Raw genomic sequence first — 25,948 nt, forward strand, 5'->3', positions numbered from 1 at the left:
AAGTTGAAATGGACGAACATAATTTTTGGTCCTCAGATCAGCGCACTAATCAATAGGACCGGTGTTGCGTAATTATTAACGAAGTTAATAATCACGCAAGTCATGCCAAGTTCCCTTGTCCTTGCATCGGTCTCATATTCGAACATTCTCGGGCGATCACCTTTAACCTCCCGAGCGCAGTTCAAATCGAGTCGCTTGCCGGGTTTTTGAGGTTCCAAGAACAAGAAAACTCCCGCCGAAAGGCTCTGCTGTTTGGAGGAAATATCCAAACGAAAAAAAGGAAAGCATGAGTCTTTTGGGTGTATTGGTATGTGGGTGTCTTGGCTAAAACACAACCGACGGATCACATCCAGCACTAAAAAGAGGAGCGGCACTCGGCCATACATCCAATACATGGAAAAAAGAGAGAATCCCAAATCCACACAGATGAGATTGTGTTGGATCTGAATTCCAAAACAACGAAACGAGGAGTTTCCAAATGTCGAAATCAGTACCGTGCCACAAACTTCCAGTTAGACGTAGTCCTACGTCAAAATCAATGTAAGGCGGGACGAAGCTCGCTAGTCATATGTCGTGTGTCATTAACATTTTTCGACAGGAATGTCGAATAAAGAATTTTAGAACGTAAGGGACAAGAGACGGCGAACATCCTAAAATTTGTGTCATGAACGTGACCGCATAAAAGCCGTGAAGGACATGACAAAATTATTAAATGTCGAAAAATATGCAGACGATCGGTTTCGTCAAAACGAAACAAGTTTTATTGGAAACTAGCTGACCCGGCAAACTTCGTCCCGCCCAAAATTTGTATTTTGTTATCAATACCTTCAAACAGCCACGTTTTCTTACTATAAGCAAGTTCATGGGTCCAATCGCAGAACTGTTCATTGATTGATCTTCTAATCGAACCCGTTGAATTTAACTTTTACTATAAAATTCCTAGAATTTCTAACAAAACTCATCATTATAATATCAGATTATTTTGAAACACAATTCTCGTTCATGATTTTTCAATCACTTGCAAATAACATGTTTCTCCGTTACATGGAATAAATGTTTTATACAGAAAATATGATAGAATAAAGACAGCCCTAAATGGTTAAATTCCTTCCTCGAGTTCTGCTCTTATCAACACATCCGGCGATTTTTTTGTATAGATAGAAGAATATATAGGTGTGCGTTTCATCACATTAAAATCCATTTCCAGCTTCGAAAAAGATCAATTTCGCTAGCTCGAGTAATGCAGAAATTTGTGTTTCATTTGTATGGCAGCCCCCCCTAAGAGAGGGGGAGGAGTATCTAACCACCGTAAAAACATTTATTGCACCCTAAAACCTCAATATGCCTAATTTGGTTTCATTTGCTTGAATAATTCTCGAGTAATTCAGAGATTTGTGTTTCATTTGTATGGCAAAGTTCTCGAACAAAATGTCGCTTCGTATCAATATGTTTAACGCGACCATTTGATCGTTCCGCCTGGGCAAAACTAAGATATCCTTGATTGTCCTCATATACAATCGTCGGTTCCTTCTGCGGGTGTCCAAATTCGACCAGAAGACGTCTAAGCCAAACTATCTCCTGACAAGCCAAAGAAAGAGCGTTGTATTCGACTTCCAAAGATGACAGTGCCACCGAACCCTGAGTTTTGCTTATCCAGCTGATTGGACCGTCACCATAAAAGAATACACATCCTGTAGTAGAGCGTCTTGTCTGCCTATCACCACTCCAGTCTGAATCCGAGTAACCAGTAAGAGTCCAACTATTCATCGCACAGTACTTCAATTTACAATCATTTGTAGTGTTCAGGTACTGGAGTACACGTTTTGCTGCAGACCAATCCATGTTGTTTGGTTTGCTAACCTTCCTTCCTAGAAGTCCAACACTCAACGACACATCAGGCCTAGCGTTCACTGCCAGGTATAAAAGCGCTCCAATAAGGCTTCTGTATGAAAACAAGTCGTCGAACAATTTGCTGCCAGGATTCTCCAAAGTATATCCTGCGTCCATAGGGGTCTTAACCGGTTTGGAATTTTCCAATTGAAACTTACGCACCAAGCTTTCAATATACTGTGTTAGCTTCAGCGTGTAATATCCATCTTCTTGTTCGATCTCGTAACCAAGAAAATGTCGAGCAATACCGAGTGATGTCATGTCAAATCTTTTACGCAGGTTCTCGAACACATTACCGATCTCCTCATCGATGGAACTTCCAATAATTAAATCGTCCACATAAACAAGTAAATTTTCCGGAGTCTGCACACGTAATTCACTTCACCTTCCACTGTAAAGCCAGGGGGCTGACGCATGCACAGCTCCTCCTCAATTGTACCGTTAAGATACGCAATCTTCACGTCATACTGCTTCAACACAAGACGTTCTTGCCCGGGGAGAGCTAAAAATACACGTAATGTTGTCTGCCGCGTCACTGGGGCAAACACCTTCGTAAAGTCAACTCCTGATAATTGTGTGTATTCCTGAGCCACTATACGAGCTTTGTGCTTCACAACTCTACGTCTCTTTTAAGCTTGAATACCCATTTTGCACCATTAATTTTCTCTCCGGCAGGTAATAACACGAGGTCCCACTTTTTATTCACTGCATGAGCCTTTAATTCATTTTTCATTGCACTTTTCCACTCAGGAATACCCAACGCCTCCCGATAGTCACCAGGTTCTTCGTCAGATGTCACTAAACCCACCATGAAATCTTCATATCTCTTCGGAATTATACCGTGGGTTCGCCGTCCCGCTCTATTCAACTCCACCTCTTCAGTAATTTCATTACTATCACTTTCGTCAAAGTCACGAAAATTACTCGAAACCGTTTCATTCGCATCATCGTAAACTGAATGTTCCTCTTCGCGTACTATATTTTCTACGCTGTTTTCATTAGGCACTTCTTCGTTGTTACAGTACTGCTGTACATAAACCTCGGAATCTTCCGGCTACTCCTCCTGCGTGACAGGTGTTTCCGCTTCCATCTGTAGCTCCTCCTGCTGCTCAGAACTGTTACCGAGCTCCAGAAACTTTATATCACGACTGATGACAACCCGGTTTGTAGCACGATCGAGAAAACGATAGTTTTTATGATGACTTGAGTAACCGACGAATATCAATTTCTTTGCTTTGTGTTCAAATTTCTAGAGCAACATGTCAAAAGGGCCTATCTTCTTTGATCGATTCTCTTCATCTACATTCTCTTTCATTAATAACTCAGCGGTAAAAGCATTTCCTGATGTGTTCTACGATAAGGAGTGTGAAAGGGAACCTCGTTTATCAAACTATATGGTAAAACTAGAGAAAAATCAGTCTGAAAGGCCGTGGATATCGAAAGAGAAAGTCGATGAAGAGAAACGATCAAAGAAGATAGACCCTTTTGACATGTTGCTCTAGATTTCTTCCATTTAGAATCGGGGATATGGACGTAAACCTCGCATCCGAATATCTTCATATCCATCAAATCTGGTGGCGTACCTGTCCACAATTCGTAGGGAGTCTTCTCAACTGATTTAGTTGGCATCCGGTTCTGAATATAATTGGCTGTCAGAATCGCCTCACCCCAGTAGCACTTTGGGAGACCCGCGTCTTGCAGCATACAGTTGGCCATCTCCTGCAGTGACCTGTTCTTTCGTTCTGATACTCCGTTTTGCTGCGGAGAGTAGGGAGCGGAAAACTGCGATTGGATCCCTTCGTCTCTGTAAAAATGCTACAAGCTTTCTCCGATGTATTCGCCGCCTCCATCCGACCGGATCACCAGCAGCTTTCTCCCGAACATGTCAGTCCAGCGGACATATTCTCTAATTCTCTGCTCGGCTTCTTTGATTTTAGGAGAAAAACTGCACAATAACGAGTAAAATCATCGATAAGGGTAATAAAATACCTGTTACCGCTTGGAGTCGGATTCTCCATAGGACCACACAAGTCTGTGTGTGTGAGATCCATGGGCTTCTTCGACCTCCGTTCCGTTAGCGAGGGGAATGGTTTCGCTACGATGCGCTCACCGCAATCTTCTACATCCAAACCGCTAACCAGCTTTTTCAACTGCATGCGATGACCGAATCGGCGGTGCCACGTATGCTGACACCGGTCCGTTTGGTTTCCATTATTGCTAACCACCATACACTGTTCCGCCATTTTGAGCTTATACTGGAATCCAATTAATTCACCGACTGCCAAAACATTCTTATCAGAACTCTTTGTCTCACAACTATTCTCGTTAAACACAACGGTAAATCCTTTCGATGCTAACTTGCGCACCGAGATTAAACCTCCTTCTAAAGCGGGAAGGTACAGCACATGTAATCGCAACACGCTGACCATTGCCATTAACATCCATGACAATACCACTGCCACAACTAATATGTCTTCCAAATGCGTTGAAATAAAACTAGACTGGTTCTTTTAATACGTCTATTCTCTTATTACGTTACACATGGAAAAACAAAATTTTCTTTCTTCTATCGCAGTCAATGGTTGCTGCGATTGGTTGTACATTTTTATATGAACACATTAACAAGGTGCTTCATAATAGCTGGGATAGAAACATTTTTATACGAACACTATCAAGGTGCTTCGTAATAGCTGGGATGGAACATCTCCCCTCTTAAGCCATCCAGTACGGCTCAAATCGAACTGGCAACCGGATCTGTCGTCGCTCCCTTACCGTAGTCGCAACCGTGTCTGTAGTGGATCTTCATCGCTGTCTTCCGAATAGTACTCGGAATCATCAGTTCTGACCTCTTGATGGGACAGGTCTACTTCTTCAAGTACTGGCCTGGTTGCTAAAGCTGGAACCGCTGTTGAGACGTCTAGGCCAAATCCGTCGAAGAATACCGATAATGCGCTTGAATCTTGGCTCGAATTGGAATCAGGAACAGACTCGACCGCACGCCGCTTCAGTTGATTGGTGTGTGAACGTATGAGCCGCTGACGATCCGAAAGAAAGACGTTGTAGTTCACTCTCCCGATACGCTCGATAATTGTGGCAGCTTGCCATTGCCAAGAATTGCCTATATGGACTTGAGCATAAACGAAATCACCAGGTACGAACTGTCTCGAAACTGGTCCGTGTTCCCTGTTCAAACGATCGTTTTGTCTTCCTGCTTTTGATTGTGGTGCTGTACTGGAATGCTTGGTTGGAAGTAATAATGATGATACTGTACGAATCGGTCGTCCGAATATCATTTCCGCTGGAGATTTGTCACCGAGGTCAGGTGTTGGTGTCGATCGGTAAACGTGCAAAAACGTTTGTAATGCTTCCTGCAATGTCTCTCCCCCCGATCGAATTTTCCGAAGAGTGCGCTTCAGAGTGTCCACAAACCGTTCTGCTAATCCATTTGACTGAGGATGGTACGGTGCCGTACGGACGTGACGGATGCCCAGTTGCTCACAGAATGTCTGGAACTCTTAACTGGTGAATTGAGTACCATTATCCGAGACGATGGTTTCTGGTACTCCGAACATTGCGAAAGATTGGGAAAGTAGTTTCGTTGTTGTTCTGGTCGTTGTGGTTTTTGTTGCGTACACTTCAGGCCATTTGGTGTACGGGTCAACTGTAACCAGGAAAAATACGCCATCCACAGGTCCAGCGTAGTCAATATGGATGCGTGACCACGGCTTGTCTGGAATGGGCCACGATTCCGGAGCTGTTTTGACTGGTGCTTTTCCAGTGGTGCAGCATGGAGTGCAGCGCCGGACGTGATCTTCGATGTCATTGTCGATTCCCGGCCAGTAAACGAAACTGCGAGCAATGGACTTCATGCGAACCATGCCTGGATGTCCGCGATGAAACTGCTTCAGGATTTGCTTTCGGAACTTACTTGGCACGACAACTCTGTCATGAAACAATATACAGCCATCAAAATGAGTAAGGGATTCCCGTCTATTGAAGTAGGGACGAACTTCTGGATCTGTGATTGATCGTCCATCTTTTGGCCAGCCCTCATGGACGAATGTCAGCACCGACTGTAGAACTGTATCTGTCTTCATCGCTCTTTGAATGGCTGCGAACGAAACAGGTACTTGGTTGATAGTGTCGTGGATGATACTCGCCATGTCTTCTAGAGAAATAGTTGCCACAACGTAATCCTCCTCTGGTTGCTTGGAACGATCGATCAGTCTGGAGCTGTCCAGACTGATCGATCGTTCCAAGCAATGTCGGCGCACCCGAACTCGTTGGTTGATACGTAACGGATATCGAAATCATAGTTGAGAAGTATCAGCGCCCACCGTTGAAGACGATTTGCTGTATGCAATGGAATACCTTTCTTCGAACCAAAAATTGATACCAGTGGTTTATGGTCCGTAAGAAGAGTGAATCGACGACCCAACAAATACTTGTGGAATTTTGTCACGCCATAGATAAGCGCAAGTGCTTCCTTTTCTGGCTGTCCGTAACCTTGCTCCACTGGGGTGAGCGATTTTGATGCATGCTGGATTGCTTTCAGATAACCGTTTGGAAATTCGTGAAATATAACTGCACCGATACCAGTGCTGGAAGCGTCTGCAGCTACGATGATTGGTAGTTTTGGATCGTAGTGTGTCAACAACATATCAGATTGCAGGACTTGCTTGAACCGCAAAAAAGATTTCTGACAATCGGAATCCCATTTCCACTTTGTATCTTTCTTCAATAATTTATCCAAAGGATGTCGAAGCTCGTGCATGTTGCGAACGAATCTGCCATAGAAATTAATGGCTCCCAGGTACGATCGCAGCTCGGAAACATTAGTGGGTGCTGGTATAGATGCAATGGCTTGGAGCTTCTCAGGATCTGGACGGATGCCGTTCCGATCGACGATGTGTCCCAAATAGCCGATTTCGGTTTGAAAAAAACGACATTTTTCCAGCTTGACGTGTAACCCATATTCCTCTAGGCGTTGCAATAGCTTATTCAGTGATGCCTTGTGTGCTTCCCAGGTTGGTCCGAAAATGATGACATCGTCAAGAAACGATCGAACACCAGGAATGTCAGCAATCATGGTGTCAACCAACCGTTGAAATGCTCCAGGCGCTGATTTCACTCCCGGAGCGAGGCGGTTGAACTGGAATAAGCCTCGGTGCGTGGTTATGGTGAGAAGCTTTTTCGATTCTTCGTCTACCTCCACCTGAAGGTATGCGTCGGAGAGGTCGATAATGCTGAATACGGCACTTCCATTGAGCTGTGCGAAAATCTCCTCCGGGGTGGGTAGAGGATAGTGGTTGGCCTCCAACACTTCGTTGAGTCCGGTAGAATAGTCTGCACAGATGCGAACTTTACCGTTCGGCTTGCGTACTGCAACGATTGGAGCAGCCCACTCCGAAAAATCGATTGGCGTGATGATTCCTTGCGATTGCAGACGTGTCAATTCTGCATCCACCAGGGAAATCGTGTTGAACGGGACCGGTCGCTTTGAACAGAAAACAGGTTTAGCGTTAGGTTTGAGGAATAACTTTACCTTAGTTTTCTTGCAGTGCCCTAGCGAGTTGTTGAAAACTGCCTGATGGTCGGCTTGGAGTTGTGCTGTAATTTCATCAAAGGATAGCCTGGATACTGCTGCAACTTGACTGCAGAGTGTATCAAAAGGAATCGACCACAGATTAAACATGTCGATCCAATCAATTCCCAGTACGTTGAGATCCGGCGATGACGTTACAAAACACTGGCCACGCTTGACCATGCCGTTGAGGGTGACGTCACAATTGAATTCGCCAATGAGGACAAGTGGTCCTCCGGATGCGTTGGATGCTTCGATCAGTGATGGAGTCAGCTTCGGTTGTCCCAGTTGTTGCCATGTTGTTTCGGAAATAACCGTGATATCGCTGGCGGAGTCCAGTTGTAGCGAAATAGCGATGCCGTTGATGATGATACCCACGAATTTGCGTTTCCGGGTATTGTTTGCGATGTGGTTCACGAAAATTCCTTTGGCTTGAGATCTGGAACTAGCCTTCTTCTTCTTATGAAACTGCTTCTTCTCACGTGGTTGAGTTGAAGAACCGCTCGAAGACTTCTGAATACAGCCACAGTAGCCTTCTTTGTGACCGGTGCGGTTGCATACCCTGCATACATGATCCGAGAATGGACAGTCTCGAACGTAGTGCATCTGACCACACTGCCAGCAGGGAGTACGAGGGATGGACTTGTTTTCCGTTTTCGGCAGACGCTGCTGATTTCCGGGTTTCTTCTCCGAAATGCTGTGGACCGAATTTTTCGAACTTGATGGATGTTCGATCATCGTAGTGTCCGACTTTGAGATTGACGAGCCGTTGAAATTCGTCGATCAATGTTTGGATAGTTACCGGTGATTCTGCCGTCTCGCCTTCGATGCGGGAAAGAAGCCTTGCTCGAACGTCCGCATAGCGCGATGCCTTGAGACCGCAGACGAAAATCAAGCACTTGAATTGATCGATTTTCAAGTCTTGAAACTCGAACTCTTCACATGCCCTGTTGACCTTGCCTCCATAGCTGATAATGTCGTCCGTCTCAGTTTTCACCAGCTGCAGACATTGGTAGCGCTTGTGGAATACAGAAGTCTGTCTACCGAAGACTTTTGATAGCGTCTTGATAGTGTCGGCAAACGTGACGTCTTTCGGTAGCTTCGGAAGGATATAATTCACGTAACGACTATGTGATGAAGTGTCCAACTTCCGGAGCAGGAGCCGAACCTTTGCTGCATCATCCAGACTTCGTGCGTCACTTTCGAACAAATCCGAGTAACGGGCAAACCATTTGTCGAAAGTGGTGCCGTTCTCCGGATCGAAACTGAACTCGCTGATGTTGGTTGAAAGTGATTCCAGAACTTGCTCTGGGTTCGTTGCTTGTGGAACAGCCAACAGTTGGAGAAGTTTGGACATCTGAAGAATTGCTGCTTGTAGTTCGTCGTTCGTCGCCATCCTTCCTCTGGTTCGATTCTGGAGATGTTGAGAATCCAGAAAAATATCCTCGTCGCCAATTAATATGTCTTCCAAATGCGTTGAAATAAAACTAGACTGGTTCTTTTAATACGTCTATTCTCTTATTACGTTACACATGGAAAAACAAAATTTTCTTTCTTCTATCGCAGTCAATGGTTGCTGCGATTGGTTGTACATTTTTATATGAACACATTAACAAGGTGCTTCATAATAGCTGGGATAGAAACATTTTTATACGAACACTATCAAGGTGCTTCGTAATAGCTGGGATGGAACAACAACCAGCAGATTTTGTTTTCGAATCACTTCAATAATTACACCGCTTTTGAACTCCGTGAAAAATTCTCGCCCATTCGTCATGTGACAGGTACAACCGCTGTCAATGACCCAAGCACCCGGAATAGAATCTCCCGCCATAAAACGCACTGCGCCCCAGCCTGAATCGTCTGCCACCACTGGTTTTGGCTGCTGCTCTCGTTCCACTTGTGCTTGCTTGCCATGCTGATCCTGGGCCGTATTCTTATTAGAATCACTTTCACTTTTCTTCATCGCTAGAAACTTGCGACAATTTCCCGAACTTTGGCAAAAGAAACACTTTTTCTGCTCATCTTTGACATCTTTTGCTTCTCCTTTGAGCACCTTTTCTTCCTTGGTCACGATTCGACCAGTACCGCTTCGCTTCTGACACTCATCACGTAATCTCGCAACCACCAAGTCCATCGTAAGATCATCTTGTGGGCGATTCTCCAGTGAAGTAACAAAACTGCTGAATGAGGATGGTAAACTTTTCAATAGCATAATGACGTGCAATTGCTCACTCAACTCGACACCCGCACTATCAAGCCACTCAAATAAATTTTTAACTTCTTCCAGGTGTTTTTCCACGCCACACCCTTCGCTCAAATTGATTGAACATAACTGGTGCAAAAGCATAGCTTGAGTTCCGATAGTGGCCTTTTCATGAAAACACTTTAAATTTTGCCACATATCACGCGCGGTTTCCGCCTTTTTCACAAATCTTAGCTGACTGTCATCAATAGCCAAAACAATCGTCGCGCGAGCCTTGGCGTCGTTTTTCTTCCACTGAACATAACCTTCATCCATCTGTTCAGGCTTCAAATTTTCCACCGTTTCCCAGATATCTTCGCGTTCCAATAACGCCTGCATCCGGAACTTCCAAGACACGTAATTCCCATTAGTGAGCTTGGGAAAAGATAGCTTCGATTGATCAGCCATTTTGTTTTCTCCGAAACACAAAACTTTTTCTTCAGAAAGACACATGTGGTAATTTCCGGAAAACCGATTTTCTCGACTAAAAACACTTCAATTGTCTCTTCCAGCACCTGGGCCCATAACCTGTTGGGAAACAACGCGATACTTAGAGGAAACAAAAAGCACGTTTAATTCGTAGCGTTCTAATTTTTGGAATGGATACATCGAGAATACAGTGTTGCTAGTTTCAGTACAATTGTGACACTGGATAACAAGGGGTGATTCATTGCGCTCATCCCATACCAACATGTCTAACCACCATAGAATCATTTACTGCACCCTAAAACCTCCATATGCCAAATTTCGTTTCATTTGCTTAATCAATTCTCGAGTAATGAAGAAATTTGTGTTTAATTTGTATGGCAATTTGTAAAACAGAAGATAATTATAATTTCATATTCGTTTCGATTAAGACTGAATAAATCGGACGTCCTGAGTTTAGCCCTCCTACACTCGCCCATTCGGTCTCAGGGACCGAAATTCAAGAATTTTGTTCTGAGAAAGCTGAATTAAATGACTATTAATTCTTTCCCGTACAACATCGAGTCCCACTCGTGGTGTACTTGCATAACATAGGGCGCTAAAACGCTCAGCAGAGTAGTGAAATCACTTGATGTGTGACGTATTAAATAATACGGGAAGGGGTTAAAACACAATAGCAATATTACATGCACGGTCTGTGACACTGTGCGCGAGTACACGAGTTTTGATTTTGCGCGCAAGTATAGGTGGGTTAAGTAATGTTCTGTAATCACGCCATATCACTAGGAATATACCAGTAGGTAAGCCGGCCGGCTCATATTGTTGCTTATATATTATATCACTATTCAAACAAACCATGTACTCAAGCAATACTCATTTTAGTTTCCATATTCGGAATAGAACAACTTGATTTGCAGCTTACCCGAGATTTTCTCTCGCATTGAGTACAACAGCGTACAATAATACTGGTTGATTTGCACAATTGCCATCAGTTCGAATATTGCATTCAACGTGTGAACACTTTTTCTACCTTGCACATCCTACAAACATGAGCAAGATCGTATTGTACACCGCAAAATTAAGTCCTCCAGGGCGTTCCGTGGAGTTGGCTGCAAAGGCACTGGGCATTGAGTTGGAAATACATCCGATCAACCTGATAGCTGGAGATCACTTGAAGTCGGAGTTCCTTAAGGTAGAACAAGTGAAATTTGACTTGTTTAATCTTGAATTATGCCTTATCATCGACGTCCGCGCTGATATCTCTGTTGTTGTAGATGAACCCTCAGCACACGATTCCACTAATCGTTGACCAGGACGGGACGATTGTATACGATAGTCATGCAATTATCATTTACCTAGTCACCAAGTATGGAAAAAATGATGAACTGTATCCGAATGATGTTGTGACACGAGCTAAAATCAACGCAGCCCTTCATTTCGATTCGGGTGTGCTTTTCGCGAGATTGCGTTTCTATCTGGTGAGAGACGACATCGCTCACATTTGATCTTTTATTCAATTTTTCAATCTCATCCAGGAGCCAATTCTGTACTACGGATCGACGGAAACTCCCCAGGACAGAATCGACTATCTACACAAAGCATACCAGCTGCTGAACGACACGATCACAAGTGATTACATAGTCGGCAACAAGCTAACACTAGCGGATTTGAGTTGCGTTGCGAGCATTGCATCGATACATGCTATTTTTCCAATTGATAAGACCAAATATCCGAAGCTGATGGCGTGGGTGGAGCGGCTCTCCGAATTGCCGTATTACAAGGCAATCAATCAGGAGGGTGCCGAGGAATTGGCTGCCCTTTACCACGTGAAGCTGCAGGAGAATCGTCAAAAAGCCAAGTAGTTGTCCCAACCTGCAGTCTACAATTTGTATGAAAATCTGTCGCATTGAAGTACATAACACTTCTCGCAATGATCAATAAAAAATTTCGTGTTTGGCCAATACATGTCTAGTTTGAAAGTGTCGGTGCTAAATCACAATTCCTTTGCATGTCTACACCACCGAAGAGCGCGCTCAAAAATGAAAAATAAAATCAGTTCGGACTGATCCATCGCTAAGTGCATTGGTGGTTGAAGTAAGAGATCGAGAGCGCGTGTCTGTGAGCTCTATTTCGCTTGAAATTGTTCGTACCGATCACCCGATTAGTAAGTCTTGTTTTAGAATGTTTCTTTCTATGTTTACTGTTGCTAGTTAGTTTGGAAAACAATCGTTACTTTTAATTCAATGCAAGCATGATTATGTATATGTATATGTATAAATACAATCACGATAATATTCAACTCATAGTTCTTCGAAATAAAATATGCCTGACGTTGACTAGATTGCAGTGTCGTGCAGGAGTCTCTCAACACGACTAACCATATTCAAATAGGATGGAAATGTAAACAAAATGCGTGGAGGAATGTTACTTCTTGTTTTGTATTTGTAATGGAGAAACAGATGTTATCACTTTACATTTTGGTTTTTTTTTTGCGAGAAGAAATATGCATATAGAGCGGTACTAAGGCACCATCCTCGTCTTAACTTGAAAAAATGCTTTTGTTTTTTCCCTAAAAAAAGTATTGAAAAATTCAGATACGAAAATCCAGTTGAAATAAAATAATTTGTTTCATTTCTCATTTTTCCATGTTTCATTATTGAGTTTTACGCCAATAATCATTGTTTCTTCTCCAGGGTGTTACGATCAAAATTTGGTCAAATTAAATTGATTAAATATTTTTCTTTTTGAAATTCAATTAGTATGAACAGTGTTTGCCGATTAAACATTCACTGAATAACCCACTTGCGACACAATTTGGACTCATGTAGCACGCTAAGAGTTACTAGCAGTACCGATCGTGTGAGAAACAAAACCTCGTTTTAATTCTTCTCTAATTCGTTGCTCGTCGCTGGGATGGTTATTCAATGTCAGGGTAATATTATACTATCCGGTACGGCACGTTTCATCCAAGACTTATGCTCTTAGTCGGCTCGCACACCGAAGCAATAAGTAAATAACAACCAGCAATAAGCAATATGCAACCAGGGGTATGACTAAAACGCCAAATCCCTTATATTGCCAGTGTACCCAATATTGCTGCGGTTCACTGACATTTTGGTTCTGTCAATTACTGTTGTCTACAACTTGGTCCGGTTATATAGTGAATAGTGGCTAACTTTAAACTCCATGTTAAATGTGAACACCTCCATGTGAAACCGAAATATGAAAATCGCTCATGCAGTTAGAAATAAAGCATACTATATCCGCGATTTCAACGATTTCAATCTTCGCAAATGATATGTTGGTAAACAAATGACGCCATATTGATTTTGATTTTGGGTAGCCTATATTCAATTGATGTCTAACCCCTGTATGCAACAGGCATCATATTTTGTTGAATTTCGCATACCAAAACAATAAAAAAATTCTGACACTTTGTAAACATTCTGTTTGATGGTAGAAACTTGTTTAATTATAGGCGGTAAGTTGCTTTTCAACCGACACGTCGTGTTGCTAGCGATAAATGTTGCTCTACAAAGGCTATAGCGATATCGTATTGCTTCGGTGTGCAAGATCAACAAAAGTTAAATGAAGAAATCCATTGGCGATAATACTGCTTATTGTGCGATTCACATAGCACGTTACGGAGAAGAACGTCTACGTTCCGTCAACGTCTCCACCAATTCACACATGCAGTCAATGCTTCCACCAGCAGCGTCACGTAAAATGCCAAACGAATGCAATGCCCTCTTTCAAATCAGCATGCCTAGAATCAGTTCTAAATTTTGAAAAATTCAATGAGAATCATTGAATTCAATTATTTATATGCTTAAACCCCGTAGTCCGACACTTATGCAATAATAATAATAAATAGAATAATTCTTTCAACTAGTCGCGAATAATTTTCACTCCGAAATTTTGAGCTAAGAGATATGTTCGCATAAAAAGTACAGTAAGTTACTTATAAAGCGATATGCTGAGGCACCACTCAGTGTCGCATTGAAGTCGGTTTTGACCAGTAATTGGACATTTGCGACTGGTGGCGACTTTCAATGTGGGGCCATAATTTGGGCCCCGAACTCAATGTTTACAAAAATGTCCAACTAGAGGTAAAAATGTCTAATTAAATGTGTTGCATCACAGTTCTGTTCAATTAGCTTAATGTCGATGTTGATGTAAATTACTGTATAACCAAATCAAAACAAAAGCCGAGACACAAAGCCCAGACAAAAACCAAACGAGCCGTCCGTCTCCGTCAATTATTCTTTTCTACAAACCCTGCCGGTCGTTTTCGTTGAACGTATGCTGACGGGTCGTTACGTTGCTGGTGTATGTGAATGTTTTCATGAGAATTGCATGGTAGAATCATTGACGTGTCGTGACGTGACGGGACGTGAACGTGACGTGTATGTTGTATGTGAATCGCACTTATTTCATGTTGCTAGTTGCTCATTGCTCCGGTGTGCGAGCCACCTCAGAGTAACTCACAAATGTCGAACAAGAAAGATGGTCAACTAAATCAGAGTCCAATTCAGGCTAATAGAATTTCCGAGTGAAACATGCGACCTTTGACGCAGGATTATGTCTTTCAGTAAGGGTGAACAACCATTTTGCCTACGTATGAGTGTTGATGAGTGTGTATGCAATCAATTGATCATAAGATCGGGTTTCTTTAAAATTTGTTTGATGTGCTATACATTATGATTCTCTAATCCGTAAAAGGTTTGATTTAAAAAAATTAGAAGCATTCCCATTTTCCCATAATATTGTTGTGGCCATTTGTGGGTTCCTACCTGTGCTATCAAAAGGATGATACATATGCAACGATGTGGAACCAGAGTTGCATTTTTTCATCAATGTCACTGACAACTGACGAGGCACGTTAGTCACTTCCTACTGACAAAATTCTCGGTCGAATGGTGACTGACAGAGTACGATGCAACAATTTGCCTGTTACTGAGTTTTGTCAATACGCTTTGACCGATCAAGTAGGCGGTAAAATTGTCCATAATGAGTTGATGATTGTCGCAGATTGCATTTTATTTTCATCGAGCAAAGCTTCGGTTTTCATTCCGGTTGTTGCTTCTTGTATTTACTGACGTAAATACTATGGTGAACACGCGATAACGTGTGAGCGATTGCAAACCATTTAGGCAACGGAATATATAATTGACCAAAACTTGAACAATCTCCACATGCTGAAATAATGAAGAAATTTCTCTTTTCGTTAAAATTTCTGCCTGACATCGAAAATCACGCATTTGAAAGTCCGTTTAGACTCAGTTATATCATTTGTCCTCCTGGAAGTTTTAGCATTTTATATAAGAATGGTATTCAGGTAGCAACGTGAACAAATGCATCCTGGTAAACGTGTAAACCTCCATTATATCAGGTGACATGGTATTTCTTGTCTTGACGATCAAAGTGCGCTGACTTGCAACATTCTTTGATGGTCAAAACAATCTGACAAACTATCTAGCATCAAAGAGTGAGGAATTTGTTTTGTCGGTTTATATTTTGTTGCGCGTCGTTTGGTGGTAGTGTTGCAATGGTCGTCATAGTAGCCCAAATATATGCAGTGACTGTGACAAATTGCAGCTCTGTGTGGAACAATATCACATTTTTCCTTTCCAGTGCTAATGTGGCTAACACGGTGCGACGAGACGAGGGAATATATCGCCGCGATAGTTGTTACTATTATAACTTCCGATGCATGCTCAATGCATCTCCACTCTGTGTATTATTCTTAAAAAGGAAATAATGAATCGTTAATCATCTCATCTCAGTTTATTCTATGAATTCACGCAAACCATCGTCCTTTTTCAGAACCAACAACAATTCTATTTAAAGTATAATATCGAAAGTGGTGAACAAGCGAATTGAATAAAATAATTTCGTAGTCCTACTTCAACAATGCGGTCGTGGTTTTGACTCAACCCTCTAAAAATTTTTTTGTATCTCGAATTATACCTTATCATTCCTGACAATGCAAATATATCTGTTGAGTAACAACCAGCGAATTCCGTTAATCGTCCACAAATATGAGACAGTCAAATTCAAGACAACAATAAAAAAATTATGTGGCCACCAATGGGAAACTTGTATTGAAATGAAGTTGTGGCCGCTATCTGTTTCTGTTTGCTGGGAGCAGACGCTTGAGAATGTATAAGTTGTTATTCAAATATTAGATGTTAGCCATCTTTTGAATTTGCGTAAAGGATCCGCATGAATCTCCTAGAGCAAAAGCGTTTGCTGAACGACAATTGGGACAAAATAAACGCTAGCGGATATGAGCTGCGCTATCAGCAATGCTTTGAAACATATTGTTTCCCCAAACAAAAAACAAGAACTGATCGCTTGGGTTAAGCGGCTCTACAAGCTACCTTGAAACGAACGAAAGTGCTTGCAATACACTCAACGAAAGGATAACGCCAAGCGAAACCGACATAAACTGTGTTTGTGTTGATTCTGAATTCCTTTACATAATTAGGACAACCAATACAGCTGTATCAGTAAGGAATGGACACTGGGGATGGAAGCAGTGTGTTTTCGAAACACGATCAGTTCGAATTCATCCGTCGCTAAGTTCATTGGTGGTTGAAATTGAAGATCAACAGCGCGTCTTTGTGAACATTATTTCGATTCAAATTGCTTGATGCGGTTATCAAATTTAGTAAGTTTTTGTATCGTTTTTCTGTTCATAATTTTTGCTACTTTATGTGACGAATAAACGAAAGTTTTTACTTATTGCTCACATAATACTTCTGGAAGATCAATTCTCTTATCATAAGCGGGCTATGTGCAATATTTATTAAATGCTTTCAGCATTGTGCGTTTTTGGCTGGTCTGTTCATTATTGCTTAATTTCAATACACGTTTGGTAGTAATTTTATAATTTATGTTCTTCATCCTTAAAGTGATTTTTATATAGCTGTTCTCATCTTATCTTGTTGAGACCGGATTGCATGACACAAACCGATCATAACACATCTCGCTAGGTTTATAGATTTGCCTCCAATGTAGCTGAATCCTCAAAACACAATTTCGAAACGATCACGGTTGTCCGTACCACAACTCATACTTACACTTCTTTTACACGGTTCATGTTTTACCTAGCAATTTGATATTTGTTGAACAGCTTATATCTGCAATAGTCATCTCGTTTCCTGCCAAATATTTGTCGACTAGTAAAGCCTCTAAAAGGCTCAGCGCGTTCAGGACATAATCTATCCGATCTTGGGGGACCTGTGACATGTCGGTAGCTTCTCTAACCTTGTCAATAAGGAAACGCAGCCTTGCGAACAAAACTCCTGACTCAAAGTGCAAAATTGCATTGATTTTTGCTTGTTTTATCAAATCCTGCGGATAAAGGCTGTTCTTGGGTGCATATTTCGAAATGAGATAAATGGCAATCGCATGACTATCGTAAAAGACCCTGCCGTTGTCGTTGATCACAGGTATCGTGTGCTGTGGGTTCATCTAGAAAATGCGAGTAGCTTTAGTTGTGGTTAACAATACGTTGTAATTTAGAACCTTGATAAACTCCTCCGACAAGTGCTCGTTATTCAAGACATCCACTGAGCTGAAAAATTACAAAATAAGTATCGATTACTTCCCAACGTATATAACTTACTGAAATTCAAGATCAAGGCCAATCGCGCACGCGGTTAGTTGAACCGTCCTACCCGGTGGGCTCAGCAAGTTGCTGTAGAATTTGATCTTTTCCATGTTCGATCAGTTGCGTACGAGTCTCGAAACGGTGGGTAAGGTAACTGACGCTTGTTGCACTGATTCCAGACTTTGTTATACTACCTACTAAAATCAAAGTGCTTCGTCATAGTGACGATAATTATTCAATCAATTTAAATAGCAAATGATAGTCATTTGATGGTCATATCTGTTGAAGGTAATAAGGGAAAAAAAATGAAAGGAAAAACTTGCACACATACTCTTATTAAATGTTAGTTTTTCTTTTATTCCAGAAAAATTTCCTCAAAATGTCGAAGCCCATCTTGTATTACGACGATGTTAGTCCGCCCGTTAGAAGCGTTCTCCTGACAGTGGCTGCATTGGACATCAAGGATAAAGTGGATTTAAACTGGATTGAACTGTTCGCTGGAGCTCACCTACAGAAAGAGTTTAGAGAAGTAAGCAAATAGGGCAACCCACATATGACAATGAAGAAATATTTTTTTTCCCGGCAGATAAACCCCTTGCACACCGTGCCAGTTCTGGTACACGATGATCTAGTCATTACGGACAGTCACGCAATTTTAATGTACCTGTGTGATGTTTACGGCAGGGACAGTAAGTTTTCGCTGGAAGATCCCCGAAGGCGGGCCAGCGTAATGAATCGTCTGTGCTTCAATAATTCCGTACTTTTCAGGAGAGATTCAGAAATTATGGTAACAAGCGTAGTCAGGAAAATCAGTGCATAATAGAACATCGTAATATTTTTTTTAGCGTAAAATTTTCCATGGTGAAATAACGGACGTTTCAGGTCACCTGGACCCTATCAGAGAGGCTCTCGATTACTTGGAAGTATACTTGGGGAAAACCAAATTCATCGCATGTGACGAAGTGCGTTAATATTTTTCATCTTAATCATAGCTTACATCTCAGTTAAATTCATTTATGCATGATTTTACTTGCAGCTCACGGTTGCAGATCTTTCAAACATTGCCACACTGAGCACGCTTGAGATTATTTGTCCCCTTGCGGGTGGACGTTGGCCAAAAGTGGAGGCGTGGAGCGGTTCATTGAAACAGTTGCCTTACTATCATGAGGCAAATCAAGTGGGATTGAATAAATTAAGAGAAAAACTAGTTACGCTATTGAAGTTATAGTGCAACCACTGTAGAATACCATGTTCAGAAAACTTGTAATATTTCATGTTTCAAATATAGGAATGTTTCAAATATAGGAAAATAATGTAATTTGATGCAATAAAGAAGGAAAATAATGAAAAAAGTAGCTCAGCTTCTCTATAAAACAGAAGCTCATCCTCGAATCTTCAGTAATCATCACAGAAGTATTTACTGATACTTATTAGCTAACCATCCATTCAGGTTCCATGGAAAACCAAGACTACTGTGAATTCCTGTAAACATGTTATATCTTACATCACTTAAATACGTTTATTAAGGCAGTATTCTAGTCTGGAAATTTGGAAAAAAATCAAATCATGCTGAACTTTAGGCATTCAAGAATATATCCTAAAAAGGACTTATCGGAAATTCTATTATCTACCGAGTAAGAGCCTTTTTAGTGATGCGGTATCTAACCTGGTATGGCCATAACAATGAACTTCAAACGCGTTTTTCTCGAAAGTAGTTTTTTTTTAAACTGGCGTACACGATATGTTAAGTTCTACTGAACCGATTCATGTAGAATTTATATGAATACAATCTGCATGCATCTCTCTATCGCATGAATCACAAATGATATTTTCAAGTTCTACTATTTTTAAAAAATCGGGAAACATAAGAAAAGACGTTTTATACCGCAGATGTTTCTGACTTGTCCGAGGTTCATGCGATAGTGGCAACTTTACTGATTCAGAGTCTGTTCAATTTTTTTTTTAATTTTTCAAATAACCAGAAGGACTGAAATCCACACCATGGCACAATTTTTTTTAATCCGCTCGTTTCGTCAACTTGTAACTATTTTAGTTATGAATATTTTTCCTCCGCTCAATTTTTGTTTCATTAATAAAAGATAAATGAATAAATAATTATATAATCGATAATAAAAATATTCTTTGTTTTATTTTTACGGAGCTCGAAAAAACGTACGAAATTCGTGTCTCTACACTAGTATACCCCCTTAAATCTTTTAGAACAATGCTTCGACGCCCTTATCAGTTGATTTTCAGCAGCCATGGCAAAACAGTTAAGCAACTATGCTCGATGCAGTGGCGTGGCGGACCTGGCACCAAGCGATTACCACCTTTTAATCGCATTGCAAAATTTCATGAGTGATAAGAAATTGGGACCAAGAGAAGACTGTGAAAATCGATTTCTAGAGTTTTTCGCCAATAAGGATCAAGACTTCATGAGAGAGGTATTATGAAGTTACCTTTAGAATGACAACAAATTTTACAACAAAACGGTTTACAACCCAAATCGAATAATAAGAAGCATATTAAAAAAAGGTTTTAATTTCACTCAAAAATAATGCATTACTTTCTCCCTAGACTAATATTAGTTAGGACAGGTTAGGACGAACAAAAAACCACTAAATTCACACGCCATGGTCACTGGGACCGACAGTAGGCTTATTTGGATGTCGAAATGTGACTCAAATAAATGGGATAATGTGGGAGCTGAGACCAACACTAACATTGTACAAGTGCTCTCCATTAATGGCACTTTTCACAATGCACAGTTTGTCAAATCGCTGTCAGGTAATCATGACATGTGTCGAGCTTGAAGTGCTTTAAAAATGTTGGCTTCTTCTTTAGACAGTGTTTGGATTTCGATCAAAATCAAATGATACACAATGTGTCATGCAAGTAAACTCTCACGAACATATAACCAAATATGAGAGGATCATTCAGATACTTGTATGAATGTCAGCAATCACTTTTGTAAGATTTAGTGATTGAACTAAGAGAGGAACGAAGACTGTTGATTGCATATCCGATCTGTATCAAACATCGCATACCATTTTCGAAGCCTGCATACAAGTTCGAACCACATATATCGTCTCATTTTACTATAGCGAAACCTACTGCACAGACAAGTGTAAAGCAATAAATGATACAAGAAAAATTACGTCATCATTACGTCACCATTTGCGGAGAGCAGCGAATGGGAAAAGAGATAAAACGCGAGAGTTTTTGCTTCTCACTGGAGCGGTGTTGCTAGTAAAACTATGCGGTCTATATGAATATACAAATTTCAAGGGATAGAGGCGTTAAAAATGGAAAATATAATCTGACTACCCTTCCCTTAGCCTCTATCGAGCTAAATAATCATATAGTTTGCACTCTCTGAGACTTAAAAATCAGGATCTGCTACATTAGCTGAATATGAATCTTTCGCTTTGCGTTGTCCGTATGATCCTGCTGTTTCATGATGCATGGAGAGGTCGGTATGCATATGTTAGAGGCAAAGAAGAAAATAAGCTTTCTGCACTGAAAGCGTATATGATAGCTTTGCTTGCATGCTGGTGTGCAATGAAGTGCGAGCCGATGCAGAGTTGTCTCGTTCTCTTTTGTGTCGTGATTTGCAGCACATAACAATAATAGAATACCGCTGGGGGAAATGTTTCCTGAAAGATCATATTTGAACGAACGAAATCGATTTTTTCAATGAGTAGATCATATGGCAAACACTGTCTTTAGACGATTTTGACCGTTCTTGTAATTCCCGATGAAAATGTCCAATGCACCACAACATTCCCTCTACCATCATTGGCCCAGGTCCGGAAGGACTTTCGTCTGGTTTGCTCATCTTATGAGAAATTCTGCTTTCAGTAGCAAATTGTTGATCATTGGATTTTAACACATTAAGGACCGAAGAGAAATTTGTAAGACATACGCCTGGGACCGCACGTTTTGGGGAAACTTGTACGATTCATTTGTTCAGATTACACGAATGAGATTGTTTCCTTCGGTGTGGATGAGATGAAGGCGAGTCATCGGTAGGCCCTGTTAGATTCGTGGCAGACCAAGGATTTAACCATCAAGTGTAGAAAATACGGGTTATTTCGTGATTCATCCGTAACTGACGTCACTATTTGAGAAATAGTTATGACAGCGCATGCTATGTCGCTCGAAAAACCACCATCACCATTACCTTTTTTCCAGGACATTGGGTGTCTGCCACGTAGGTGACGTTCAAATAGTACCCCTATTGAACTGACAGAAGCCAACATATCGAGTTCCCCACTGACATTTTCCCTATGTTTTGCCCTGAATCGGGTGTCACCCCTCTAAGGATTTATTCGCCCCTTTCGATTTGATTATCGATGCATTACAAGCAAGATTTGATTATCGAATAAGAGCATCGATAAATCTGTTACTCGTGATTTATTTTCCTAAAACCTTGATGTTCTTAATAAATGAAGCAAAATTAAATGTAGATCGAAAGCTGAATGAAATTCCGCACCTAAGAATATACGAAATTGTTGTGTATTTTTAGTATTATAACATTCTAACATGCTCTGGTGGCGTCTTTGTCCTAGCGGAATGCATGATCCTTTAGAACCAATTAAACGAAATGAACTGTTCTCAGTTCATGTACCTTACTCCTAGAACACAAATTTCAATAAAGAAATTGTAGGATATGAAGAAAATGGATTTTCGAACGGACAGTGTCTATAGACAGATCAACTCTCTCATGGATAAATACGGATATATTTCTTGGAATTTCAGAATAGATTTCGTACACTGTTGAATACAGATATGTATCCTTTTTTATATTTGTTCAACGTGTCCACGTGGACATTACCAATACCTCCCCTAAAGTTGTTCAAGTTGTACTTGAACAACCCTTTTATGACTCACAAATTAGAACGTTTCTAGGCGTACGAATTTTTTTCAGTGGCAATCAAACAACTCCTTGAAGTTCCTGAGTCGCCCTCTCAGCCCTGTTAGCAAACGAGTACTGTACTATTGTTTGCAATTTAAGATGAAACTTAGGGTGCTCATACACTGTTTGACCGAAGCCAAATATTTGACTCTTTTTGACAGATAAAATTTGGTCAACGTGTACTGATCAAATATATTCTACACAAAACACGACAAGCAAATATTCAATTATTGGATGCCTAAAATATTTTTTCAGACTGTTCTTCGAACCTGTCGGTACATGGTTAGGTTACCTTGAATATTTCAGTTGATTTTTTCCATGTTCGGTGTTTGATATTGTTTACTACTGTTGAAAATTGAAGAGTGGCAAACAAAATAGTGTTTGTACAAATATCAAAACAAAACTTATCTGTCAAAAAATAACAAATATTTGACCTCCGGGCAAACAGTGTACGGCCACCTTTACCAATGGGAATATTTGTATGAACCAGCCGGGTGACGTCTTTAGAGGACCCCCATTGAACTGACAGGAGCCAACATATCGGGTATCCCACTGACATTTTCCCTTTGTTTTCATATGAATTGGGTATCCCACTGACAGTTCTGGTATGGCTGGTATGAACCTAGGTAGTGCGGACTGAATCAAAACGGCTGTCAAAAAAGATCCAATTGAAATGTCAAAAAAGATCCAACGATCAGGAGTGTTATTTTTCTTATGATAATCAACACTATAAAAAAGGTATTGTTATCAAAGGCAAAAATAATTAAACTTTTAAGATGAACGAATTACATTTTTCCGTCAACTGTTTAATCGACCATTGCATTTCTGAAAGAGCATCTCATATTGCAAGGCATCAGAACTTGACATAATATCATAACCTACGAATAACGCTTAGTTCACTCCAAGATTTTAATGTGGGAGCCAAATTCGACATTGGCGAGTTTTGATACATACATACATATCAATAGTGAAATGTTTTGGGGACGTTTTTTTTCTAACGTCGGTGAAAACAGCTTTGCTAATGAAGCTGGCCAAATGAAATCCACGTAATTATGATCCGCTAGTGCTGGTGATTAATGTAACGGTGAAGCAATCTGCGCTTCGTGTTGATGATGGACTTAATCTTCTGAGTCAACTACCGGCTTAATAGTGGAGAAGGCATTACGGTTTCTCACGAGGTTTCCTTTCCGGTTGAAATGTAACGATGTATTTGTATCAAAATAATCCTGAAAATATGTATGAAAGGTTTGCTACACTTTTGGTTTTCAATAATTCAAATATCGTACTTACTCCACAGATACGGGAACCATTATTCGGAACTAGTTTGTCATCTCCGCAAAAATCGACCCAGCGCGTCTGTAAAAACGTTTCTGAACGCGTTTGTAAAAACGTTTCACTCGTATTCAGGCAGCCTTCACTGAGTAACGCATTTTTAATGTCCACTTTCCCAGATATAATATTTTTCCGAACGAAATAAAAACAAACGAAGTCACAGTCACGTAAATGTTTACTCCTGCGTTTTGAAAACATTCGATGAAAAGTGGAACGAAGAGTTGCCAGATGATTTTTAAAAAAATATCTGTAAAAATATGTGAAAGTCTGTTAAAAATGTGGAAATGTCTGTTAAAGTTACGGATCTGTAGAAATGTCTCTTAACGTTGATTCTCACAGATTCATTAATACTTTGTACATCGCAATGCACGTAAGATTGTTTTTTGTATATTCTTGTATACTTTGTATATGTGTATTTTGCATATATACAGCCATTCCATGTCAAATCGATATAGTGGTTCTCAGATTATGATGAAAAGTGGTAGTTTTGTTCTTTATCGCAAAATATTAGACCCGTATTTTTTAATTTTTTCGTTAGGATGACCATTTCCATTTTAGGGTGGTCCGAAAAATCTTTTGTTTTTCCCCACTGAACCGATTATCGACACATCTAATTGAAGCCAATTAGCTAGCTCTTTATTAAAAAAATATTGAACTCGCAAAAAAATGGATTTTATTTTCGTAATGATCGATTGTAGTTGTTTTTTACTGTTTTCGTGGCTTTGGACTAGAGGGTTCTATATTTTTTCATATTTTTCTAGAAAGCTGAGGATGTTTTACATGACATATTTCGGTTTCAGAGACAGTATTTTTTCATTTTTGAGATATAGTTTTTCAAAGTTAACCGGTGGTCCGAAAAATCATGTTTCCCATTGAGAACCACTTTATCGATTTGACATGGAATGGCTGTATATATACTAGCTGACCCGGCTAACTTCGTCCCACACAACATTATTGTTTTGATATGAATTCGTTAAAACGAATTCCTAAACTTTTTCTTATCATAGCATTGTTCTATGGGCAGAATACAACAAATACAACAAAATGTCGGGACGACTCAAAAGGGACCTTTCCTTAATCGGAATTTGCGATTAACAACACACTTGGCCTTCCATTTTTATTTATATAGATATATGGATAGATAGAAGATATGGGAATTCGTTGTTTCGCCTGAAAAACCATTTCCACTTTTGAACAAAGATCAACTTCGCTAGCGCAAATATCGAATGGACTAACAACGCTTATCACGCTGTAATTTTCGGTCATATGGGAATTTAATTTTCCGACATTCCTTCAGAGTTTTCCGAAAATTTTCCGATTTTGCTCTCCACTATATTGATCTACGGGAAGAGATGAATACAAAAAATAAAGGCTAAAATCGAACCATCCCTTTTTCGGGTTTTCCGCTTACGAATAGATTTGGCCTCCATTTTTATTTATATAGATAGATATAGGCTAACAGTGCGAGGTTGAAGGGATGCTTAAGGACTGGGAAGAAACGGTCTCCGTTATCGCTTGGATGTAGTCAATCTTAATATTTCTCAAAGATGTTCAGTTAGGGCTTTGAGAATCAACTCATTGTCGTTTGCTCAAAAGATACCCCTCTAGGAGAGTCATTTTTAAGGAAATTAGCAACATGTGCCATCCGCATATTTGCTAGAAAATGATTTGCTGGGCGCTGGCAGCGCTAATTCGGTTTACTTGGTTTGTGTACAAGGACGTGTACAGGCTATTGTTACCGAACAAAACACCAACAGAATGCAAAAGATACGAAGTACTGTCATCGGCCACTGAGCGATGCTATGCTCACGACATCACTGCGGTGCGACCTATTTTGAGCACATAACCACTGTCGTTACGCCGGGCGGCAAAATGATAATGAATGACTCAAAAAATAGGACTAACGTCATGTGTATTGATATAAACTGAATATAA

At 40.5% G+C, this 25,948-nt stretch overlaps 4 protein-coding genes across 8 annotated transcripts; 2 read left to right on the forward strand and 2 right to left on the reverse strand.

Annotated features, from left to right (window-relative positions):
• Window positions 1-6,112: 6,112 nt before the first annotated feature.
• Window positions 6,113-8,870, reverse strand: LOC129773082 (uncharacterized protein K02A2.6-like). Its single transcript, XM_055776632.1, has 2 exons — window positions 8,277-8,870; window positions 6,113-8,224 (listed from the first exon to the last, which is right to left on the reverse strand). Exons 1-2 carry the CDS (start codon window positions 8,868-8,870, stop codon window positions 6,113-6,115), a joined length of 2,706 nt encoding a protein of 901 aa, XP_055632607.1.
• A 2,243-nt stretch (window positions 8,871-11,113) lies between these two features.
• Window positions 11,114-12,108, forward strand: LOC129777729 (glutathione S-transferase 1-like). Its single transcript, XM_055784177.1, has 3 exons — window positions 11,114-11,337; window positions 11,420-11,623; window positions 11,681-12,108. The coding sequence occupies exons 1-3, from the start codon at window positions 11,194-11,196 to the stop codon at window positions 12,005-12,007; spliced, it is 675 nt and encodes a 224-aa protein (XP_055640152.1). The 5' UTR covers window positions 11,114-11,193; the 3' UTR covers window positions 12,008-12,108.
• A 75-nt stretch (window positions 12,109-12,183) lies between these two features.
• LOC129777728 (glutathione S-transferase E14-like) lies at window positions 12,184-19,105 on the forward strand. 5 transcript variants are annotated; one of them, XM_055784176.1, is made up of 5 exons: window positions 12,184-12,309; window positions 18,128-18,292; window positions 18,350-18,550; window positions 18,609-18,725; window positions 18,800-19,105. In XM_055784176.1, exons 2-5 carry the CDS (start codon window positions 18,143-18,145, stop codon window positions 18,989-18,991), a joined length of 660 nt encoding a protein of 219 aa, XP_055640151.1. In that variant the 5' UTR covers window positions 12,184-12,309; window positions 18,128-18,142; the 3' UTR covers window positions 18,992-19,105. The 5 variants fall into 5 exon arrangements, with proteins under 5 accessions (XP_055640151.1, XP_055640148.1, XP_055640146.1 ...); XM_055784173.1 differs by lacking the exon at window positions 12,184-12,309 and adding an exon at window positions 16,663-16,818 and having other exon boundaries at window positions 18,800-19,104; XM_055784171.1 differs by lacking the exon at window positions 12,184-12,309 and adding an exon at window positions 17,811-18,051 and having other exon boundaries at window positions 18,111-18,292.
• On the reverse strand, window positions 15,939-18,053 carry LOC129777730 (glutathione S-transferase 1-like). The gene is made up of 3 exons (XM_055784178.1): window positions 17,779-18,053; window positions 17,679-17,727; window positions 15,939-17,624 (listed from the first exon to the last, which is right to left on the reverse strand). Exons 1-3 carry the CDS (start codon window positions 17,871-17,873, stop codon window positions 17,247-17,249), a joined length of 522 nt encoding a protein of 173 aa, XP_055640153.1. The 5' UTR covers window positions 17,874-18,053; the 3' UTR covers window positions 15,939-17,246.
• Window positions 19,106-25,948: the final 6,843 nt, after the last annotated feature.

This window comes from Toxorhynchites rutilus, chromosome 3 (genome assembly GCF_029784135.1).
Source record: "Toxorhynchites rutilus septentrionalis strain SRP chromosome 3, ASM2978413v1, whole genome shotgun sequence".
NCBI lineage: Eukaryota > Metazoa > Arthropoda > Insecta > Diptera > Culicidae > Toxorhynchites > Toxorhynchites rutilus.